Genomic DNA, 20,934 nt, shown 5'->3' with positions numbered 1-20,934 from the left:
AACTTCCTGTGTTACTTCTAAACGGGTTCGACTCTCTGCTGTTCTGCACTAAGAACAGCATTTATCTCTGTTTTTGCAGCGACCGGATCATTATTTTATTTCAGACAGAAAATGCCAGCAATGTATGATGGGAAAGGTAACTGTTAACGTTACTATTTTAACGCATTCGGTGCAGTTTTGGGATCTGACATCACACCTGCTATGGCTTCGTTCCATGACCACTGAAAACCCGCAGGACATGTTGTTGACGTTGGCGGATTGTTCTTTGTTTAGTTAGTATTCATTCAACAATTCAGTATATATTGTATATATAAGTATTTAATCGATAACGCCAATTTAATTGCGTGGTTTTTACTATTTTCTCAATACGATGGGAGTTTTGTTAGTGTGAGTGTGGGTCGTTGTAGCGCAGGCCTGTAATGCACCTCTGATTTGTAAACGTCTGTAACGTCTGTCTGTCTCTCTCTCTCTCTCTCTCACACACACACACACACACACTCACTCACTCAAAGTCAGTCACTAACTCACACACACCGACAGTCAGTCAGTCAATAACGTTCTCTCTCACAAAAATGAAAGGTGTATATTGATTGATTGATTGATTGATTGATTGATTGAAAAGTTTATTAACAGATTGCAGAATGGGTACAGTACAGCTCAATACATACAATTGTTAAGAGGATGCAGACCTGAGAAAGACTTTCGTCTTGTTTCCATCAGGGTCCTCCATTTTCAATTCATCATATGACACACACGACATACAGATAGACAGTACTGCTACATCTATACATTTATGACATACCAGATTTTCAAATACAGTACTGTTTGTGATACTAAAAAAATCCAGAAAAAGAGTGTATATACATTTGACATAGAAACTGTGCATTGGGGGAGGTGGGGTGGGGCTGTACATTGGAGGTGGGGGGGGGGGGGGGGGTTGGGTAGGGGGGGGGGGACACTGTACATTGGAATACTGACCTACATTTGACATAGAAACTGTACATTGGAGGAGGTTGGGTAGGTGGGGTGGGGTTGGGTGGGGCTGTACATTGGAAGGGGGGGGGGGGGGTTGGGTACATTGGAATACTGACAAAGCCATGCTTGGTCTTTATTGTACAACTGGGTTAGGACATTTGTAGGGGCCAGTTTTGAATTGCAGTCTCCCGTAGGTGTTCTTTGAGAGTGTTTTTGAAGGTGGGTAGTGATTCACATTCCTTTACAGCTTTGGGTAGGGCGTGTTGTGGCATAATTGCGAAACGTGTTTAGTCCCTTGTTTGAGCCGAATCTGGGTTTTACATGATTTGTGGAGCTCCCTCTGGTGTTGTGATCGTGGTATTCACTGACCTTTGGGAAGTATTTTGACATGTACATGGGTACCTTGGTCGTGTAGTGTATCTTGTAGACCAGGCCCATTGCAAGTTGCTGTACTCTGTCGTCTACTCTAAGCCATCCTAGGTTGGCAAAGTGTGCAGGGGTGAGGTGGGTTCTAGGAGTCAGGTCAAGCAGTAGTCTGACTAGTTTGTTTTGAGATGTTTGTAATTTGGTTTTTAGTGCCTTTGAGGTGCTTTGGTACCATGAGGTGCAAGCATAGTCGTAGTACCCTTGAATGAGTGCTCCTGCCAGAGTCTTCAGGGTATTCTTGTTTACCAGGGAGGAGATCCGGTACAAGAATCGAGTTCGTTGATTGACTTTTTTTATTACATTGGATGCCATTTTGTCACAGGAAAGATTAGCCTCTAGGATGGAACCCAGGTAGGTAATTTCATCTTTCCTTGTGACAATATTGTCACCCACTGTAACTGAGAAGCAGTCGGTCTTGCTGAGTTTGTTATTTGAACCGAAGAGAATGGACTCTGTTTTGCCCATGTGTAATGATAGTTTGTTGTCGGCGAGCCATATGCAGATTTTGCCTAGTTCCGAGCTGAGGGTTTTTTCAACCTGTAACTTGTTCTTGTCAGAGACCAGCAGGGCTGAGTCGTCCGCAAACGGGAACAAGTTGCAGTCACAAGCTGACGACATGTCATTTGCATAAATTAGGAACAGTAGTGGTCCTAGTATGCTTCCTTGTGGAACACCACAGTTCACTGTGAGGGGGGGGGGGGGGGGGGGGGGGTAGGGTACCGTTTACCTCCACCATCTGTTCTCTCCCCTCCAGGTAGGATTGTATCCAGCTCACTGATAAACTATCAAAACCAATTGCTTTTAGCTGTATATATCAGTACTGCTATATACAGAGCAACTGAAGTCTGTCTTTGTAGGCAACATCAATTCCATTTGTTTTTTGATAAAACCGTGCCCAAACTTTTGCTCCGCCTATTTTATAAACCTATGCATAAAAAGAAAAATCAGCTAATCTCTTGTTTGATCCTGTTTAACAACAAAGAAATGCCCAAAATAAAGTTGTTGTAGTTTAAATCTAGTAATCCATGCACGGACATTATGAAATTAAAGCAAATCTCTTTGTTACAAGATTGTTATTTAAAATGATCACTTTGACGAAAAAATTTAATGTTTTCATATGGGGAGAAATGACAGGTGCCTGCTGGTAATCAGAAAAAAATTACTACTTATTATTACTTTAAAGTAATAAGCTCGATTATTATCATATAAATAATGTCTATTTTGCCACTCTCTATCGCCAGCTGATATAACACAATAGCGACCTATAACCAGTTCATTAATGTTTTTCATTGGCTGTTCTAAACACTGGTGTCTGGTAGGACATTCCCAGGAAAATTATATGGCACTCAGGAAGTGATGTGTTTTGCAGCAACAGCAGTTTGTTTGAAATTAATAGAAGATTATCATGAATTTTCCAGATGGAAAGCAAGTGAATTGAAATGAATTGATGAATGGGGGGATGAATTGAAGATGTATATCCCGATGTAAACAAGACGAAAGTCTTTTTCTGGTCTGCATCCTCTTAGCAGTTGTTTTGTATTGAGCCGTACTGTATTGTACCCATTCTGCAATCTGTTAATAAAGTTTTCAATCAATCAAAAGTCAATACAGTGCAAAAACGCAAAAGCAACGACCACTTATCACCAATAGATGTCAACAAAATAAACAAATTTGGATTTTAAGGATTGCCACTTTAATATCCAAGTAATATGTTTTTACTTTTTCAGGGCCCCCTCTTCCTCTCTCTTGTCTGCGCCTCCTAGTTCCACCTGTGCGTCTGATCTCTGCAGTGATCTGGCAGACTATCCAGCAGAAGGTTGTAACAGATTATGGGATGCTTGATGATTTTGTTACCATGGTAACAGAGATTGTCCCTGAACTTCTTCATCACAGACAGAGATCCTTGCTCAGTCTTGGCCTTCGAGCACAGGTATTGTATGAAACAAGACTAGGCAAGCTTAGTTAAGCCGGACCTGGCCACAACACTCACGCATGCATGTATCAACAATGGGGAGTCAGCCACTCAGTCAGTTAGGGACATTCCCTATTGTAGGCCGGCCCTCTAGGTCAGTGGTTCCCAAACTGTGGTGCGCCCTCTAGGTTGTGCGAGACATGAAAAGGCTAATGGTGGTAAAAAAAAGTTTTTTTTATTTTTTTTGTTTTTTTTTATTATTATACAATAAAATTTCATACAAATCTTAGTCAAACCTTTAGTATTATGGATATTAAACATGCTGGCAGAGTACATGCATCCATGTTGTCGTGAACATTTTAATTAAATAAAGAAATTCCCTATCCATAGTCGCCGTGGGAAGAGATAAAATAAAAAATTCAATCTGTGCACGGAGACCAGCAACAATTTTTTCTTACAGAAACCCATTGGGGGGTGCGTCAGCTAGGTCGGGAGGTGACAGGGGGTGCACGGCCAAAAAAGTTTGGGAACCGCTGCTCTAGGTCCAGCAAAAAGGTTCAATAAGTAATGGAAAATCAATGAGTAGGTGTACATTTACCAGTTTAAGGCACAACGTGGAGACGCACACCTACAAGTTGATTATTCCGCTCATACCATGGCTGTTTGCAAATAATATAAAATAAAAGCATTCACAAATTCTTGGTGAAAGTTTTGCACTTGCCATTGGTGTGTTTTCCTTCCCGGTCATTGTTATGTTATGGTTACAGGTTTGGGTAGCAGATGAATTTAGAAATGTGACTAATCTTGAGCCGAACTACGTGTGCATTAAACGGTTTTAACACAAACCTGCCGGCCAATCAGGAAAGAGTATTCACCCAGACCATGGTATAAGTAAGGGATAATGTATAGCTACGAGGTCATTGTCGCAAAATAATTGACCGACACAGAGTTTAAAATACCGAGCCGCCTCGGCGAGGTGTTTTAAACGTCAGTGAAGGTCAATTATTTTGCGACAATGATCGAGTATAGCTATACATTATCCCGCTTATTACATGGCTAACTTACTAACAATATACCTAATTCATTTTACATCGACTCGCAACACTGGTTCTGGCTGCGTTCTGGCTCCGCTCGTCGCTCCGCCCCCTGTCATCGCCGGCAGCAGAACACCGGCAGTGTCTAATTGCACTGAAACAGTGTGTGTCAGTGGGGCTTGATTGCGAACAGCTGCGCACAGCGGTCATTATTGTCCCACAGCGGTCATTATTGTCTGATAATGACCGCTGTCGGGGGGCTATTGACCAATCACAAGCAAGCATTTCGGCGAATGTGAAAACGCCATGTAATAAGATGGAATATTGCAAACATACTCCTAGATATTTACCTTACATGCATGTGTACCTTCGAGGAACTAGAGCAGTGGTGCGGTTAAATTATTAGGTTGTAGTTTAATTAAATCATGTTCTTATTTTGTTTCGGTATTTAACTATTCCTCTTAAGCTGCAACGTTTTTTCGGACCTTTTGCAACCGGCACTTTGGCGACCCCTAGTGGCGTGGGTGTGCATATTTTGTAATACAATATATATATCGAATTGAAGGCTTATTTGTTGCCTGTCGATAGCGACAAAATCCGTTCAGTGGTTCTCGAGTTACATGCCGGTATTTGAGGCTTGTGCAAAGTACACGGTATTGCACAAAATACCGACTCAGGCTGCAGTAGTTCCGTCAATCTAGATCCGATCTCGAAAATGATTGTGGATCATTGTAGCCAATGAGTGTGGCTTTCTAATGACACCCCACATGGGGATAAAAAAAAAAAAAAAAAACCACAAAACAGGAGAAAAACAGCCGAATGAATTGAAGTCTATGAGAAAACTGAGTTATATTATCGTGTAGCTCCGCTCTGCGTCATACTGCAATACTCTTCCATATCAGTATTAGCACTGAATAAATTTTCACATGCACCTTTACATACCTTATCTGTCTGGCCACACCCCCATCCGCTCCTCTACATAAGCAGGGGTGTGGCCATACTATCAGCTCCTTCTTTAGTTTTCACCACGTCAAGTGCCTGCATGTACCACACTTTGAGATACCTGGAATATTGAAGAAGGGAATTGGAGCTGCGTTGACATTGTTTCTTGTTTTTTTCTCTCTCTCACAATTTAAGAGAAAAAAGCTAAGTTATAATGTCTTCTTCGGGGGGTTCGAGCGCTAGCAACGTCACTCTTCACCAAAGGTTTACCATTGCCGCGTGCGTCGTGGGGCTGCGCTGACTCCGCGGTCGTGGCAGTCAGTCATACCCGATCGGCGTCCGGTGGAGAGTTTGCCTCTCTGAGGAGCTGTTGAACCAAGGCCGTCTCCTGTGAGATGGCTTAGTTCCAGCTCTGGTTCCCCCGCCGGGGGGCGGTTGGCCGATAGGCTGACGGCTCCTCTGGTAGCGGAGGATCTGAGACGCAAGCTCTTCGCCTCTGCTCGTTCCCGTCGTAAGAGGGTGGCCTGCAGGGGCCAACGGCCTGGTTTTGGTGAGCTGCTGGAGCCAGACGAGGGTGCTCCTGCTTCTTTGTGTCCGATGGAAACAGAGGATTTTATGGTGGAAGCGGAGGGGCTCTTGTTTGACGCCTCGGTGGGGACGCATCACTCTCCCCCTCAGGGTGTGGCAGGGAGTGGTATGTCTCCTTGGGGTCCCTCGTACTCCGGTGTTGGGTTAGAACCTCCGACTCGGCGACAGGATGCCCTGCTATCAACCGCATCGGATGGTGGCACCACAATGAGTGGTAGCCTCCCGTACGTGAGGGACGCGAGCTGCGTGGAGGACGGTGCGCATGGGGAATTACATGCCTTGTTCCCGGAGCTCATGGCGGCAGCCGCAGCCACTGCCTGCACCTGTCCCCGATGACTTGATAGGTCATCTATGGCAACGTTGTCCTGTGAGGGAGACGGGCGTTGTCTGCCCATTCTTCCCCTCAATGGAGGCCTACGTGCGTCAGGGACAGGTAATCTCCCGCATCACTGGCCTTACCCCCGCCTACGTGCAAGTCACGCGGGTGGTGGGTTTGATCGACGGACTGAAGGAAGGGGTGCCTCGGCTTGATAGCCCGATGGCGTCTCTCCTTTGTCCTGAGGTGGTGTGGGAGCCGTTGCGGAAGCCGGTTCCCCAAGGGAAATCGGCTAGGCAGTTGGCCAACTGGAGTGACCAGTCATTCATCGCCTCGACTCAGAGCCTAGCTGCGACGTCCAACATTGCGCAGCTGGCACGCTTCATGTCAGGGATGATGGCGGGCGGTACGGTGCTGGACGAACACCATCAGTTCCTGCACGCCCAGGCGGCTGGAGCCATCCTGCACCTGATACAGCTGCAGGCAATCGCCACGGGAAGATACGCGCCCTGGCCACTCTAACCCAGCGCCACCTTTGGCTGGAGCAGGCGTGGGTGCCGGAGCGGAAAAGACTTCCCTTGCTCACGGCCCCCCTCTCCGATGCTGGGCTCTTCGGGTCGGCAATGCAGCTGATGACGGCGGCTTGCAGGGACATGGAGGAGGAGCGTGCAGTGCTCCAGCCCCATTTTCCACCACCCGATGTCGACGAAGGCCACGTCGTCTGGGACCCGCGACCGTCGCCACCGCCACTGCTGGACCTTCGGCCAAGAAGGCCAGGAGGAGAGAGGGTGCCTCGACCGCCGCAGCCAGCCGACCCACGCCCGGAGGTGACGGTAGGGATCGTCGTGGCCAGGCACCCCAGTACCGTCCCTCCGGGCCTGCTCCCGCCTGTTAAGTAGGCGCCGCTAAGTGACTTTTCCCCCCTGATTACCTCTGTTCCCTTCCCCGCCCCAAATATGATTTTTTTGATACATTAATAAAAGGTGGGGGGGGGGGTAGGGAATTCCCTGACTCCTCGCCTGTCATGGTCGGTTGAGTCTTGGGATTCCCCCCACCATAGAATACGTCACTGGGCGCGTTTCTATTGGTTGCTGACTTCCGTGAATTCTTTACAGGCCCCATGTGTGATTCTCTGTTATTGTCAAGTTGGTGTTGCGGTGCATAGGAACTCGAGAGTTCTGCTACGCTCTGTATATATGTATCTTGAGCCTTTGGTCATGTGGCTCAATGTTACATAAACGTTTACATTTTTTGCTCACGTGGGAAGTCTCTCTGGGGGTTCCCCGTCCCCTCCTTTATGGAGCAGGTTGACGGGGTATTGTTTAGGGATTTCCCTGACTCCTCGCCTGTAATGGTCTGTTGAGTCATGGGTTTCCCCCCGTCATATGGTACGTCGCTCCCCGTCCCCTCTTTTATGGAGCATGGTTGACGGGGTGTTGTTTTCCCTCAGCCGCGTCGTATGGGATCCATGTCCGTATTTTTTTTTCTGTGAAAAAAGCGGCTTCTTGTCGTTCTCCCAGGCGGCTTGGAGGAACGGTATCTGGGTTCTTGTTAGAATGTCCATTGATATGTTTTGGGTCTCGACGCGTACATAGTGCTGGCCCTGGGTGCTTCTGATAGGAACCACGCATGGGCTTGCGCGCCTTGGTTGCTCATCATTGAAACAGCGTTTTTATGGGGCAAGTGGGATGGAGTTTGTCTCTTCCAAGCGCCAGTGTACTAGGCTTGTCTCGATGAATTCTCGTTCATATCTGGGGGATGTTAACAGAATAGATCAAAGCATTGGTAGAGGGGTCTCACACCCTTGGGCTGGGCCACCGCGCGCGGTACGAAGGGGACCGTCTGGGTGGCGCCCTCTATAATGTTTTGGATCGACACACGTACCTACCCCCCTCCTGGGACTGGGGATGGCGGCGTGATTAGGGCACGGGACTGATTCTGGTTGCGCCGGTCCAGGTCAGTTAACCCGTTGTCCGCCGGGGCGCAGATCTGCTGTTCTGGTACCCTGAGGGACTTGTGCTTTTTTCGGGGGGGAAAATGCCGGGTCGGCCCGGGCGTTGCATTTTTTGCCGTTATGGAGATGTTCGTGGTTGTGTTACTACGTGTTACCCCTCACTGTTGCTTGGTCCATGTTGTGTTGTACCTTGCGCTGCGCTGAGGGAGCCTGGTCCTTCTCCATTCTTTTTTCGCCCCTCTCTTCTCCTGTTTAGGCAGGGCTGGGAGGGGGCTGTTGAGGTGGTTCTTGTGGAACTCCTCTGGCATCCCTGTGTACGTCCCGGTCCGCCGGGCCCGGGTTTGAAATTGTTTTCGTTGGCCTGGGTTAACCCCTTTTTGAAAACTGAAACACTTGTACTGCGGTATAGCCAGTGTATACCCGCAGTTGTGTTTTGGAGTTTTTTCTTGGGGGGGTTATAGGAACAACTGCCTCATGTTAGAACCAAGGGGGTGGTTGGTTCCCTGGTGTGATGGTAGTGGAGTCAACTGTTGCCTGGATTGAGGGATTGACCTCTTTTGGGGGTAGTCTCCCCGGTGCACTGCCTGCTCCCGCTGTGGGTGTAGCCTCTTGAGTGCTTTGGGCTTACAGCCATACCAACCTGAACTCGTCCGATCTCGGAAGCTAAGCAGGTTCAGGCCTGGTTAGTACTTGGATGGGAGACTGCCTGGGAATACCAGGTGCAGTAAGCTAGGCGGCGTGCTGTATAGGGGTGGGAATCACCAGTTTCATCATGATACGATACGATATCGATTCTTTGGACAACGATACGATATTTGCCGATATCACAAAGTCTCTCACGATACAATACGATACGATTAGATTCAGGTGCCTGCAATCGATATGAGATGATATCATATGCCCATTTAACACAATCAGTAACATTTAGATCAACAAAAAAAAGGTAATGAAAATATCATTCGACATTTGTATTTTTGAGCTCTTCCAGACATTTAAAGGAAAATCAATCTATTGTTTTTAATACAAATAGACCTCCTGTTCACTGTAAATTGCCACGTTTTTATATATTGAGCTTTAAACTTTAAGCTAAATTTTTTGGAACTCAAAACTCACAACCTCCCTCTCCCAAACTGTTCCTACAACAATTTGTTGATGTTGCATGATCATGTATAGGCCTACATTTATTATGTATTATATTGTTTATGTTTAAATAACATTTAAACATCAAACTCCTCTGACCTCATCTGGTCTTTCCAAAGACGCGTGCACACACACACACAGAAAGGGAGAATGCTATGCTGTAACATCTACACACACGGAGCTACTGCTGTTGTTCTTGGGCGGATATGAGACTCGCCACAGGATTTTCAAAATAAGAGTATCGATATGAATCGATCTTATTACATCGCATCGATCCGATTCGATTGTTGATAATTACATCGATGTATCGATCTGGATCGATGTATCGTCCCACCCCTAGTGCTGTAGGGGGGAAGGGCCTGCTCTTGGATGGGCCCTGTCCGAATACGCTGGCGATGTGGGAGGTGGTGTCACTAGTGACCGCCTGGTGGGGTCTCAATGCTGCGGCGTCATTGGCCTCTCCAGGCCCCCTTTTTCCGGGGGGGTCCAGTCCCTTCCTGGGTCTGGGTCCTCCTTCGCGCTACGCTGCTACGGCTTTGCCACAGGGTTGGGCTTTTGCTCTTGACCCTGTGATATTAGGGGTGGTAACCGGGGTTTGTTCCTTTCCGTTCGTTCCCTAGTGGCATGCGGGTTGCGCGTTTGTGTAGTCGTGGGTAAGCCCCACGGTCTGCTCACCCTGTGCGCTGAGTTGCTAAAGACTCCTCTTCGCACAGTCGGATCCGATACCCTCCCGTCCTCCGCTAGAGGGGTCCGGGGGCTCGGGTCCTCCCCGGTTCTGATGGTTGTGGGGGGCCTCAGCGGGTACATTTGTCGAGTTCCGCTCTGCTCAGCTCCTGTATTGCAGTATGACGCAGAGCGGAGCTACACGATAATATAACGTACGGTTATGTATATAACCATAGTTATATGAGTGTAGTGCCGCTCTGCGTCGGACTCACTGAGGACCCCGTGGTCTTGCCTTTGTGGTGAAAGACTTGGGAAGGAGCTGATAGTATGGCCACACCCCTGCTTATGTAGAGGAGCGGATGGGGGTGTGGCCAGACAGATGAGGTATGTAAAGGTGCATGTGAAAATTTATTCAGTGCTAATACTGATATGGAAGAGTATTGCAGTATGACGCAGAGCGTCACTACACTCATATAACTATGGTTATATACATAACCGTACGTTTTTCTTTGTACACAGTTTACCAAAATCACTCCTAATCACTCATTTCTCAATGGATCTTTATGAAATTTGGATATGTACTACATAAGGCTTCAGGCTATGGCTCCGTCTGGATACCACCTTCTGGGGAAATACTACCTCTGGACTACTAACTACTACAGAAAAACTTGAGTAACACTTTTTTTTACAACTCAAGTTCAGACCTATGTTACTCTATTACGTTAGCACTGAAAGTGAAAAAAAAAATCTGGAATCAGAAACTTCAGAATGTCATCTTTCAAAAGAGACCAGGCTCATGCATGTGCTATAAGTATAAAGTATGTTATTTTGGTTTGCAAAAAAAGTATGCAGTCCTCAAAAACTAAAACGAAAATGGCCAGGAGACTCATTGCAGGTTAACCGTTAGTCATGTATTTAAGGTACCTACATATTGCCTTAAGATGTTGCTTTTTCCTCTTCTTAAAATACACCCTCTGCCAGGACCTAGTGAGGATTCAGCTATTAAATGAAACAAACATACATTTCACTTTGTCACTTCAGTTGTTGCTGGATGTACAGTAGTTACATGACTTGCACAGATTTGTATTTGATAATCCTCCACAATGTACTATAGTTTGGATGTAGTATATCCTGTTATAGTTATTGAGATATTTGAGATATATGTGGTTTAACTTCTTTAATTGTGAAGCAGTCAGTAGTTTGGTAATTTACCATTGAATTACGAGTAGTTTCCCCAACTCTGGCACTCGGTGTATTACAGCCCTTGATATAAGGTTGAAATGTTGGGTAGTTCATCACCGTGGTTTTCCTCTGGTACCAGCTGATCCTGGAGTTGTGTCGCTCCGAGCAGACTGCAGATTTGAAGACTATTCAGCCGCACCTAGACAGGATGCAGTCGCTCTCTCCCTCATGGAACACAGAGGTGTGTTTTTCTGTGTGTTGCTGTTCATGTTATATGATTATTATCATGAAATGGCTACCAGGGACTAAAACTACTATTGTAATGACATGTAATCGCAGCAGGAGAGTGGTTCAGAGGATGGATTGTCTGTACCAGACTTCCCAGGTCTCATTCAAAGCCTGATGAAGGACCAAGACGAGCGGCAGCACTTCTTCCAGGTCAGTGTTGTCCGACTTTGTGACTTTATTGGAGCAAATGTTTTCCTACCCTTTCCATTGAAGATCAAATCAGTCCAATCTCACTACTTGGACTAAACCCATTGTTCTGCTCAAATTCAGGAGGTTTTCCCAGTGAAATTTGGTCCCAATTATGATGAAGCCATACAGGCGCTCATGGCGCAATTCCTATCACAGCTGGAGAAGTTACTTACTGTACCAAATCTTCAACAGGTATCCTACACAAATATAATATGATAAAGAAGCTTTGGTCTTATTCAAATGCTGTGATTGAATGTTTTTTGTACTCATGGCCAGGTTGCCTCTATGATTAGTGATGTTCCCTCTGCTCTGGAAGAATGTGTGAAGTCTGTGTATCACCCAGAGGAACTGAAAACCCTGATGGAACATCAAAAGGATCTTAGCCAACTGGATGACAATGGTAATCATATAAGATGTGTATTTGGTTAGAATGTTGTGGTATATTTTATAGACTGATGGTGGATAGACTGAAGACGATGATGATAAGAATGGTGATGTTGATCGTTATCATCATCATCATCATCATCATCATCATTATGCAGGATTCTCCCCTGGATTTTAAGGCATGGCCTGCTGTTGAGGCGCTAACGGGCTGAGGATGGTCCAGTGATACTTCAAGCTTATTGGACATTTGCAAATGATAAATTCATGAGGTAGATCACTGTGCCACTGTTACACAGATTTGATAGACACCCGTGATGACAATCCACAATTATTTTTGATTAACTCTTAGTTTTTACACTTGTTTCAGAACCCCTGGTTGTTGGAGACAGCATTCAGCTTGCTCTCTGCCTCCCTCCTGTGGCAAGCGTCTTGGCAGTTCAAGAAACACTATCAGAAGCAGATATGTTGAATGAGAACGAGTTTGCCTGCACCGTACAACACGTTGTGGCTCTGCACAGAGATCATGTGAATATAGACTCTTGTGCTGTTGAGGTGCAAGTTGGTTACAATGTGGAAATACCTGCTGAGGAGAGAGGACCCGCAGGAGACAAGACTGTTGAAGAAGTCGAGCAGCCAGTGATGGCTGTCGAAGAAGACGGGCCGGTGAAGGTCTCGGACGGAGCCACAGTTAGTCCCTCTGGTGACAGAGCAAAGTGCTCTACTGAGATTGAGGAATGCATCAAAGAAGAGAGGGAGGAGGCCAACGACGGCATACAAACTCACGGACAACTTGAAAACATAGGTGTGACTAATGTGATCCTACCACCTACACTTTGCACACCAGCAGGGCAGGAGCTGAGGCCGGAACCAGTCGCAACGGCATCCTCGAGACCGGTCAGACAAAACCGTGGTCTGAAGATGAAAACATTTCTAATGATAGCCCCCAAAAATGAGCAATGCAGGAGAGGACCCCGAGGTTCACCAACCGGCAAGACCTGTCCGACGTGTGGGAAGACGTACAGCCGCGCGTCAGACATGAGACGCCACCAGAGGACTCACACGGGGGAGAGACCGTTCCAGTGTTCACGGTGTGAGAAGCTCTTCCAGTTCCAGTATGAACTGAAGAGACATGAGTCAAACGTGTGTCGCATGCCGCAATCTAAGAAGCAACCAGGGGAGGTTCCCTCTGCAGAGGGAGCTGCTCTGGCCACAGAGCAGAATGAACAGCAGCCATCCCACAGCACACACAAATTAACAGTCACAAAAGAACAGGACCAAACTCCCTTGGAAACTAAGAGTGATGTGACAATTCTCCAGGAGAACAGGGGTAAAGGAGAGGAACCGGACGTTGTCAGGAAACCGGGGAAGACTCACAAGGGAACTCGGGAATGCAGATTTTGTGGCAAGATCTTTAGTTGCCCTTCTTTGCTGGAAAGACATATGGTGGTCCACTCAGAGCAGCGCTCTCACTGGTGTTTTGTCTGCGATAAAGGTTACAAGCACATCACTGGTTTGAAGAAGCATGCAGAGAAATGCGAGGGCTCCCCCAACGAGGGCCAAGAGACGTCTGGCAAAATTATTCAGAGGTCACCTCGTGGTAGAAGGAAAAATCTGAACCTCGCTGAGAATGTCGAATCAACATCGGACTCTGTCCCAGGAACCAGTGAGATCAATAAAAACCTAATCTTCCATTGTGAAAAATGCAATAGGTCGTTCCTTGACATGGCAAAGCTCAAAACGCACAGTCTGAGACACAAGCCACGTCCATGCACTATGTGTGACGAGAGTTTCGATGGATTTATAGACCTTAACCAACATTATCTCGACATACATGATTTCAGCGGGCCATTTCCTTGCACGTTCTGTGACAGAAGTTACACTGACTTGAAAGGTCTGGTCAGACACGAGAGGGTTCACACAGGTTACCTCCCGTTCAAATGCCCCAAGTGCCCGAAGGCATTCAGCAGCTCATATCATCTCAAACTGCACGACAGGACACACACAAAGGAGGCCCCGTTCCTTTGCTGGGACTGCGGAAAACGCTGCAAGTCCAACGCGGCTCTGAGAGTACACCGACTGTGTTGTCACTCCAGCAATGATGAAAAACGCTTCTCCTGCGAACATTGCGGTAAAACCTATGCGATAAAAAGAAGCTTGGATGTCCATGTAGCTAAAATACATACCGGTGTCCGGTATCCGTGCTCGCACTGCGGTAAACTGTTCAGGAGCCCAAGCTCGTTGATAAGGCATGATTTAATTCACACTCAGGAGAGGCCTTTTTCATGTGAAGAGTGTGGCAAGAGTTTCAGGTCGGCATCGGAACTGAAGATACACATGCGCTATCATAGCGGGGAGAGGCCATTCAAGTGTGAGGAGTGCGGTAAGGGGTTCGTTCAGTCTTATTACCTCACTGTACACAAGAGAATGCACACAGGGGAAAAGCCATACCAATGCCCTACCTGTGACAAGAGTTTCAGAAAGGCTGGGGTACTGAAGAGACATCGGATGACGCACACTGGAGAGAAGCCATATATATGTTCTGTCTGTGAAATGGCCTTCAGTCGACTTGAGCATATGAAAGTTCATGTGAGAAAATCCCACCAAATTGATGTGATTTAAAGGTGCTATAGAGATAACATTTTAAGTAGAGTAATATATATTTAAAAAGAATACATCCACAGAGCTTTTAGAAAGGTGCGTAATAAAAGTATTGCCTTTCCCTCAAACATTATTGATTAATGAATTTATCGTTTAAAGATTTTTTGCAGGTCCAAAATGAATGTTTTACATGTTGCCTGCATGTATCCCCTCCCTACTTCCCATTTCCCCATGTGGAATGCACCCGATTGGAAAGAATGTAATGCTGGTGCTCTAGTGCAACATCTAGTTACAGAATGTTATCTATAGCACCTTTAATTTAACCATTTAAGACAAAGAACCATAAAAGCATGTTTTGGACAGCCGATGTGTTTGCAGTCATAAAGTCGATCCAAATCAATTGCAGTGTGAATCATCAACCTTTATTTATTCTCGAAACAATTGAGGTCACCCTCATTTTCAATGTAGTCGAGACTTTACAGACATTTCAATGCACACATTTCTACAAATGTGATCCATCACTCAAAACTGCTTGACTTCTACAGTCTTTAACTGTGGATGTACACATTAGGTTTGAACACATTGCTGAAAACGTAAAATAAGCTCCTGTGGTTCTTTGAAGGATTCAGTTATTGTGAATGCTTTAAGTATGTTCTTCCTTCAAATGTTTATAAAACCTTCAATGAAGTTGTTCAACATGAATAAAGCACTTAGAGATATTTTCGGACATATGGTCACTTGCCGTATGTGTACTCTTGATAAAACACACAACAGGTGTTGTTTTACCAAGTCCGTGAGCTTATGAGAAATTGAGATCCAGTCAAGGGATAGCAAAGAAAATAGTTTTAATCTGTGTGCACAGAAGTCTCAATAAAAAAATACAGAGTGGTACAATGTACAGACAATGGATCTCATGCTCGAACAGACTTACGAAAAAATTTGATTTGAACAAAAGATTGGTAGCTACAGTATGAATAGGATTTACGAACTCGAAAAAGCAGTTGGAGAAATCGTTGGTGATTGCGTTCACATCGATTCTACAGACATCCTCAGAATTAAATAATTATGATAATAAATACGACAATATTTGTATCATTAACAATTACGTTTGTATAGTCATGACTCAACGAGGCACCGTGATGTCAGAAAATAAATAAAGGCACTACACAAACACTGCAAGTGAATAAATAAATAATAACTAAATCTAATCGCGCAGATAGCTATAGTGGAATAGACTTACTCACTGGAGGCCAAACCCGAGATAGTCCGGGTTAACTCGCCATGCTCTGGGCGCCAAACCCCGAGAAATCTCGGGTTTTAATCCATATTTATTTTATTAGCGATATCCATTAATTTTTCATCCATCCAGCCTGACGTTATCATTGGGAATGGGTCTGAGCTCGCAAAGGGCAAATACCGCCGCCTATCATCTCCCGGATGGTATTGCACATCATTGGATTGGCTGGGACTGTGCATCAAAAAAATAAGTCCGGTCCAGGTTTTCCTTCTCGGGCATGCAGTATCGTTATAACAGATTATTTTTAATTTTTTTATTTAACCTTTATTTAACCAGGAAGTCTCATTGAGATACAAGATCTCTTTTGCAAGGGAGACCTGGCCAAGATGACAGCAATAACATTTGCAATATATCAGACAGAAATCAAATTTGCGGTACATCACACAAGAACATAATAAAAGTGCATGTATACAATATACAATACATCACATGTAAACACAAAAACACAAAACAGAATAGTCTATAGTAAAAGTGTACAACAGTAAAATACAGGGTAATACAGTAATTTTGCAGTTTTGCAGTTGGGACCCGACTAGAGAAAGCAGCAACATTCTTCTTGTAGGAAGTTATGTAATACAGATTTAAATTTGCAGAGGGAGACCAGGGTATCTAAGTGGATATGGTCCTGTAGCCCATTCCATGCCCAAGGTGTGAAGCTTGAAAAAGCTGTTCTTCCTTGTTCAGTGTTTATTCTCGGGTTTTTAAAAAGTAGCCATCTTGTGGACCTGGTATGGTAGCTGCTAGAGGCAAAGCTAATTAGGTTGGAAAGATATAGGGGAAGCTTTCCTATGATGGCCTTATATATAAAAACAAACATGTGGGATTTCCACCGTACATACAGAGGTCCATCCTACCATTTGGTAAAGCACACAATGGTGAGTAAGCCCTTTGGCACTAGTGATGAAGCGCAGAGAAGCATGATACACACTGTCTAGCTTTTTTAGCATTGAAGAGGCAGCATGCATATATATTATGTCACCATAGTCAATTACAGACAGGAATGTGACTTGAACAAGTTTCTTTCTGGCCTCAAAAGAAAAGCATTGTTGCGAGAGAAAAAAACAAGTTTTAGTTTAAGTTTCTTTGTGAGGTTTCCAATATGCGCTTTAAAAGATAGCTTTTCTTCCAGCCATAGCCCAAGATACTTGTAGATGGACTGAGGACTGTGTTTGAGGACTGAGGACTGTGTTTTGGATATATAACGTTGGATCAATAAACGCGATCAATATTTGGAATGGCGATCAGGAATTGGATTCATCTTTTTGCATGACATCAGATGTGAGGTAAGGCCTTTATGTTTACGAATCTTGGGGTAATCAGATGTTCCTATCACCGCCATCGGAGCATCTGTGTGTGTGTGTGTGTGAGGTTCGCGCCGACCAAAGTACGGAGAAGCGATTTTTCAGACCCGCTTCTCTTCGTGCATGAGGACACATACTATCGATAATCTAGCGTTTATTTGAAAACGATTCATAAATCAAGCGACAAATGGCACGATTTCCAGTAAGATGATTTCCACACAAAAAAAAAGTTTTGCAGTCAGGCCACTGAACTTAGAAGCAGGCCAGGACAGTGTTTCTAGTTGCAGCAGCGCAATAGTTAGAGATAACCTAGGTGGGGAACAACCAGGAGATCACTGCAACTCACACAAGTTGGAGAACTATCTCTCTCTCTCTCTCTCTCTCTCTCTCTCTCTCTCTCTTGCTCTCACACACACACAAAAGGAGCCGCATGTGATTGGTGGCGGCGGGACCCTTACAAAAAACTGTTGTTGCTAATCATTGACACATACTAGCCTGTAATAATCCCCCCCAGAAAAATCTACTTTGCATTTGATATATTGAAAATATATGCCATCACACACACTGGCATTTAAAGGGTTAGAATTATAAAATTTATATGTGGTGTTATGATCAGGGCTGAAGTTGAATAAAAGATTGTATTTTCAATCTGACATTAAAAAAAAACTGAAAATCCATCTAAATCAGTGTTGTTGCTAATCATACATATGCTAGCCTGTTTTTTAACAATAATTTGTGATGCCATCACAAACACTGGCATTTAAAGGGTACAAATAAAAAAATGCCTGCACCAGAATGCAGGAAATGAAGTCTTTGTAACAAGAAATGTCCTGGTGGGGGACCCCCTGCTTAAAAAGTGGCCTGACTGGGGCTATATTTTGCACTATATTTCCTGGCCTGAATGATTTCCCCAGTCCGGCCCTGGTTAAAAGCCTCCAATGCTTATTAGTGTGTGTGCGTTTGAACGTGTGCATGTTTCAACCATACATTTCCATTTATAAAAAAATATATATATTTTTTTATTTTTTTTACCTCCTATAATAGTGGGGGTCGCGGCTCTCTGACCCCGTTATTTTTGGGTTGCGGCCTGAAAAGTTTGGGAACCCCTGGCTTAGTGTGCACATCGTAAGATCCAGTGGAGAAACATTCCACTTTCTCTAGCAAGATCTCATTCTATGATTCATTCCATTAAGAATACTGCCAGCAGGGCACCCCAGTGGCGAACCACATAGCGCGCTCAGCCGCGACACGGGCGACCCGGGTTCGATTCCCGAATCCGTCGTTATTTCCTGAATGTCTTCCCCCCACTCTGTCTCCCATTTCGCCTCTGTCTCTCCCTACTGGACTGCCCAGTAGTAATAAAGCGATAAAACGCCAAAAAATAAATCTTAAAAGAAAAATACTGCCAGCAGGCACATTTAAAGAAATATAATCTGATTGATTGGGGTAATGAGGCACTTCAAATTAGCCTATAGATATGCATTTAACTTGTTGGCGATATTTTCCCGTTAGAAAATCATGGTTTTGGCGATCAAGGCCTCCCCCTTTTGAACTAAGACGGCCATGCGCAATTATCCTGATTACTGAAGTCTGGTTCCAATTTCCCTCTAGGATGGAACCTAGGTATGTAATTTCATCTTTCCTTGTGACAATATTGTCACCCTCTGTAACTGAGAAGCCGTCGGTCTTGCGTTTGTTATTTGATCCGAAGAGAATGGACTCTGTTTTGCCCAGGTGTAATGATAGTTTGTTATCAGCGAGCCAGGTGCAGATTCTGCTGAGTTCTGAGCTGAGGGTTTTTTCAACCTGTAACTTGTTCTTGTCAGAGACCAGCAGGGCGGAGTCGTCCGTGAAAAAGAACAAGTTGCAGTCACAAGCTGACGACGGGATAGAGTACCGTTTACCTCCACCATCTGTTCTCTCCCCTCCAGGTAGGATTGCATCCAGCTCACTGATTGACAAGCTAAAAGCAATTGGTTTTGATAGTCTATCAGAATGGAGTGATTGACAGTGTCGAAGGCCTTTTGTAGGTCCAGCATGACCATGCCGTAGTATTTGCCCGCGTCCACCTCTTGTTTGATGTGGTCGTTCAAATAGAGAAGGCATGTGTCAGTGGAGTGGGATGTTCTGAAGCCAGATTGGAATTCGTAGATTAGATTTTTTTCCGCCATGTACTTTTCGACCTGTTCGTAGATCATTCTTTCCATGACTTTCGAGATGGAGGTAAGAATAGAAACAGGGCGGTAGTTGCCTGTGTCTAATTTGCTGCCCTTTTTGTGCAGGGGGGTCACTCTCGCAATTTTGAAGTCCTTGGGGACGTGTCCCTGTTTTAGGGAGAGGTTTATTAAGTGTGTGATGACTGGGGTGATGGCGGCTGCTGAGTCTCTGAGGAATTTGGAGGGGATGTTGTTATGTCCAGTGGTCTTGTTAGGTTGGAGGGCGCTCAGTTTTTTGAGTACCTCATCTGTTGTTACCATTTCAAGTTTGAAGTCGTCTTTGCGGACCCCTAGGTTTTTGTAGTATGCTACTATGTGTTCTACCCCAAAATGCCCTGAGTGGGAGGGTAGTTTATTAACCAGTGATGTGGCTATGTTTGTAAAGAATATATTTAGGTATTTGGCCACATCCAGTTTGTCTGTGATGAGTGTTTTCTGTCTTTATGTTTATGTTTGTAAATCTGGTTTTAAGCTTTTTGCTGCAGCCTAGTTGGTTGTTGAGTAATTTCCAAAGTTCGCAATTTATTCCCCCCCCCCCTCAGTTTTGTCATTGATTGCGGTTTTGATCATGGTGTTTACGTCATTTCTTAGTCTGTTTCTTTGAATTTTTTGTTCAACCACGTGGGCTTGGAGTTCACTGTTTGAGCTTTTGGTAAGCTTTGTCTGACTTTTATGAAGTTCCGAGCATTTTTTGTCTCTGGTTTTCATAGTGGTCAGTATTTCAGTATGCATCCATGGCTCAGCATGATTTTTAACCCTGGTGGTTCTTTTTTTTTATCCACTTTTTCTCCCATTTTCTATTTTTCTCCCATCCCAATTTTCGTATCATCCAATTCAACCCTCCCCTGTCTTTGAACCTTGTTTCATGCCTCCCACAAGCCGGCTGCAATGTGGACTAAGTCATACATAGCACGAGTCCCCTCCGATACTCGAGGTAACAGCAGTCGCATCTTTCCACCTGCGCGGCTCGATCTTTCAGCGTCAGGGGTCTGGGCTTTGGAGGGGCCCCGCCCCCGTCGCTTCCTGATTCTACTGCGCAGGCGCACCAACCGACCTGTAGGAGTCGCTGTCCACAACGCCCGATCCCCACCCATCAGTTTCCCTCCCCCTAATACTGCCAATGTGTATTAGTGCGGACGACCAGCTAAACTGAAAGCAATGTGGAGCGCTGGGCTCGAACAGGGAGGCGTACCTGTTCGAGCCCAGTCTCCAGTATTCGTGGTGAGTGCCTTGCCCACTGCACCACGTAGCCGCCCTAACCCTGGTGGTTCTTAGGGGTGCCATGTTGTTAAGTATTGTTGTGAATTTGGTTTTGAATCCAAGCCATGTTTCTTCAACTAGTGTACTACTGAGCTCATCTGACCAGTCTTTATGATGAAATGCTTGTTTCTGTAGACTAACAGGGGAACATGAAGAAGAGCGAGAGAGAGAAGGGGAGAGAGAGAGAAGAGAAAGAACACCTGTTAAGCTGTAGCCCTATTTTCAGAAATGTTGCCTAAAGGTACATGCCTAAGTAAATGGAAGAT

At 45.2% G+C, this 20,934-nt stretch overlaps 1 protein-coding gene across 1 annotated transcript; it reads left to right on the top strand.

The window, feature by feature from the left end:
* The first annotated feature begins 36 nt into the window (after nucleotides 1-36).
* LOC311235564 (uncharacterized protein) lies at nucleotides 37-15,630 on the top strand. Its single transcript, XM_084323032.1, has 7 exons — nucleotides 37-136; nucleotides 3,129-3,331; nucleotides 11,275-11,376; nucleotides 11,475-11,573; nucleotides 11,694-11,804; nucleotides 11,889-12,012; nucleotides 12,364-15,630. Exons 1-7 carry the CDS (start codon nucleotides 112-114, stop codon nucleotides 14,613-14,615), a joined length of 2,916 nt encoding a protein of 971 aa, XP_084179158.1. The 5' UTR covers nucleotides 37-111; the 3' UTR covers nucleotides 14,616-15,630.
* The last annotated feature ends 5,304 nt before the right edge of the window (nucleotides 15,631-20,934 follow it).

The sequence above is a fragment of the Notolepis coatsorum genome (assembly GCF_963971535.1).
Source record: "Notolepis coatsorum genome assembly, chromosome: 10".
In the NCBI taxonomy this organism is placed as follows: Eukaryota; Metazoa; Chordata; class Actinopteri; order Aulopiformes; family Paralepididae; genus Notolepis; species Notolepis coatsorum.
This window is presented reverse-complemented; position numbering and strand designations above follow the sequence as displayed.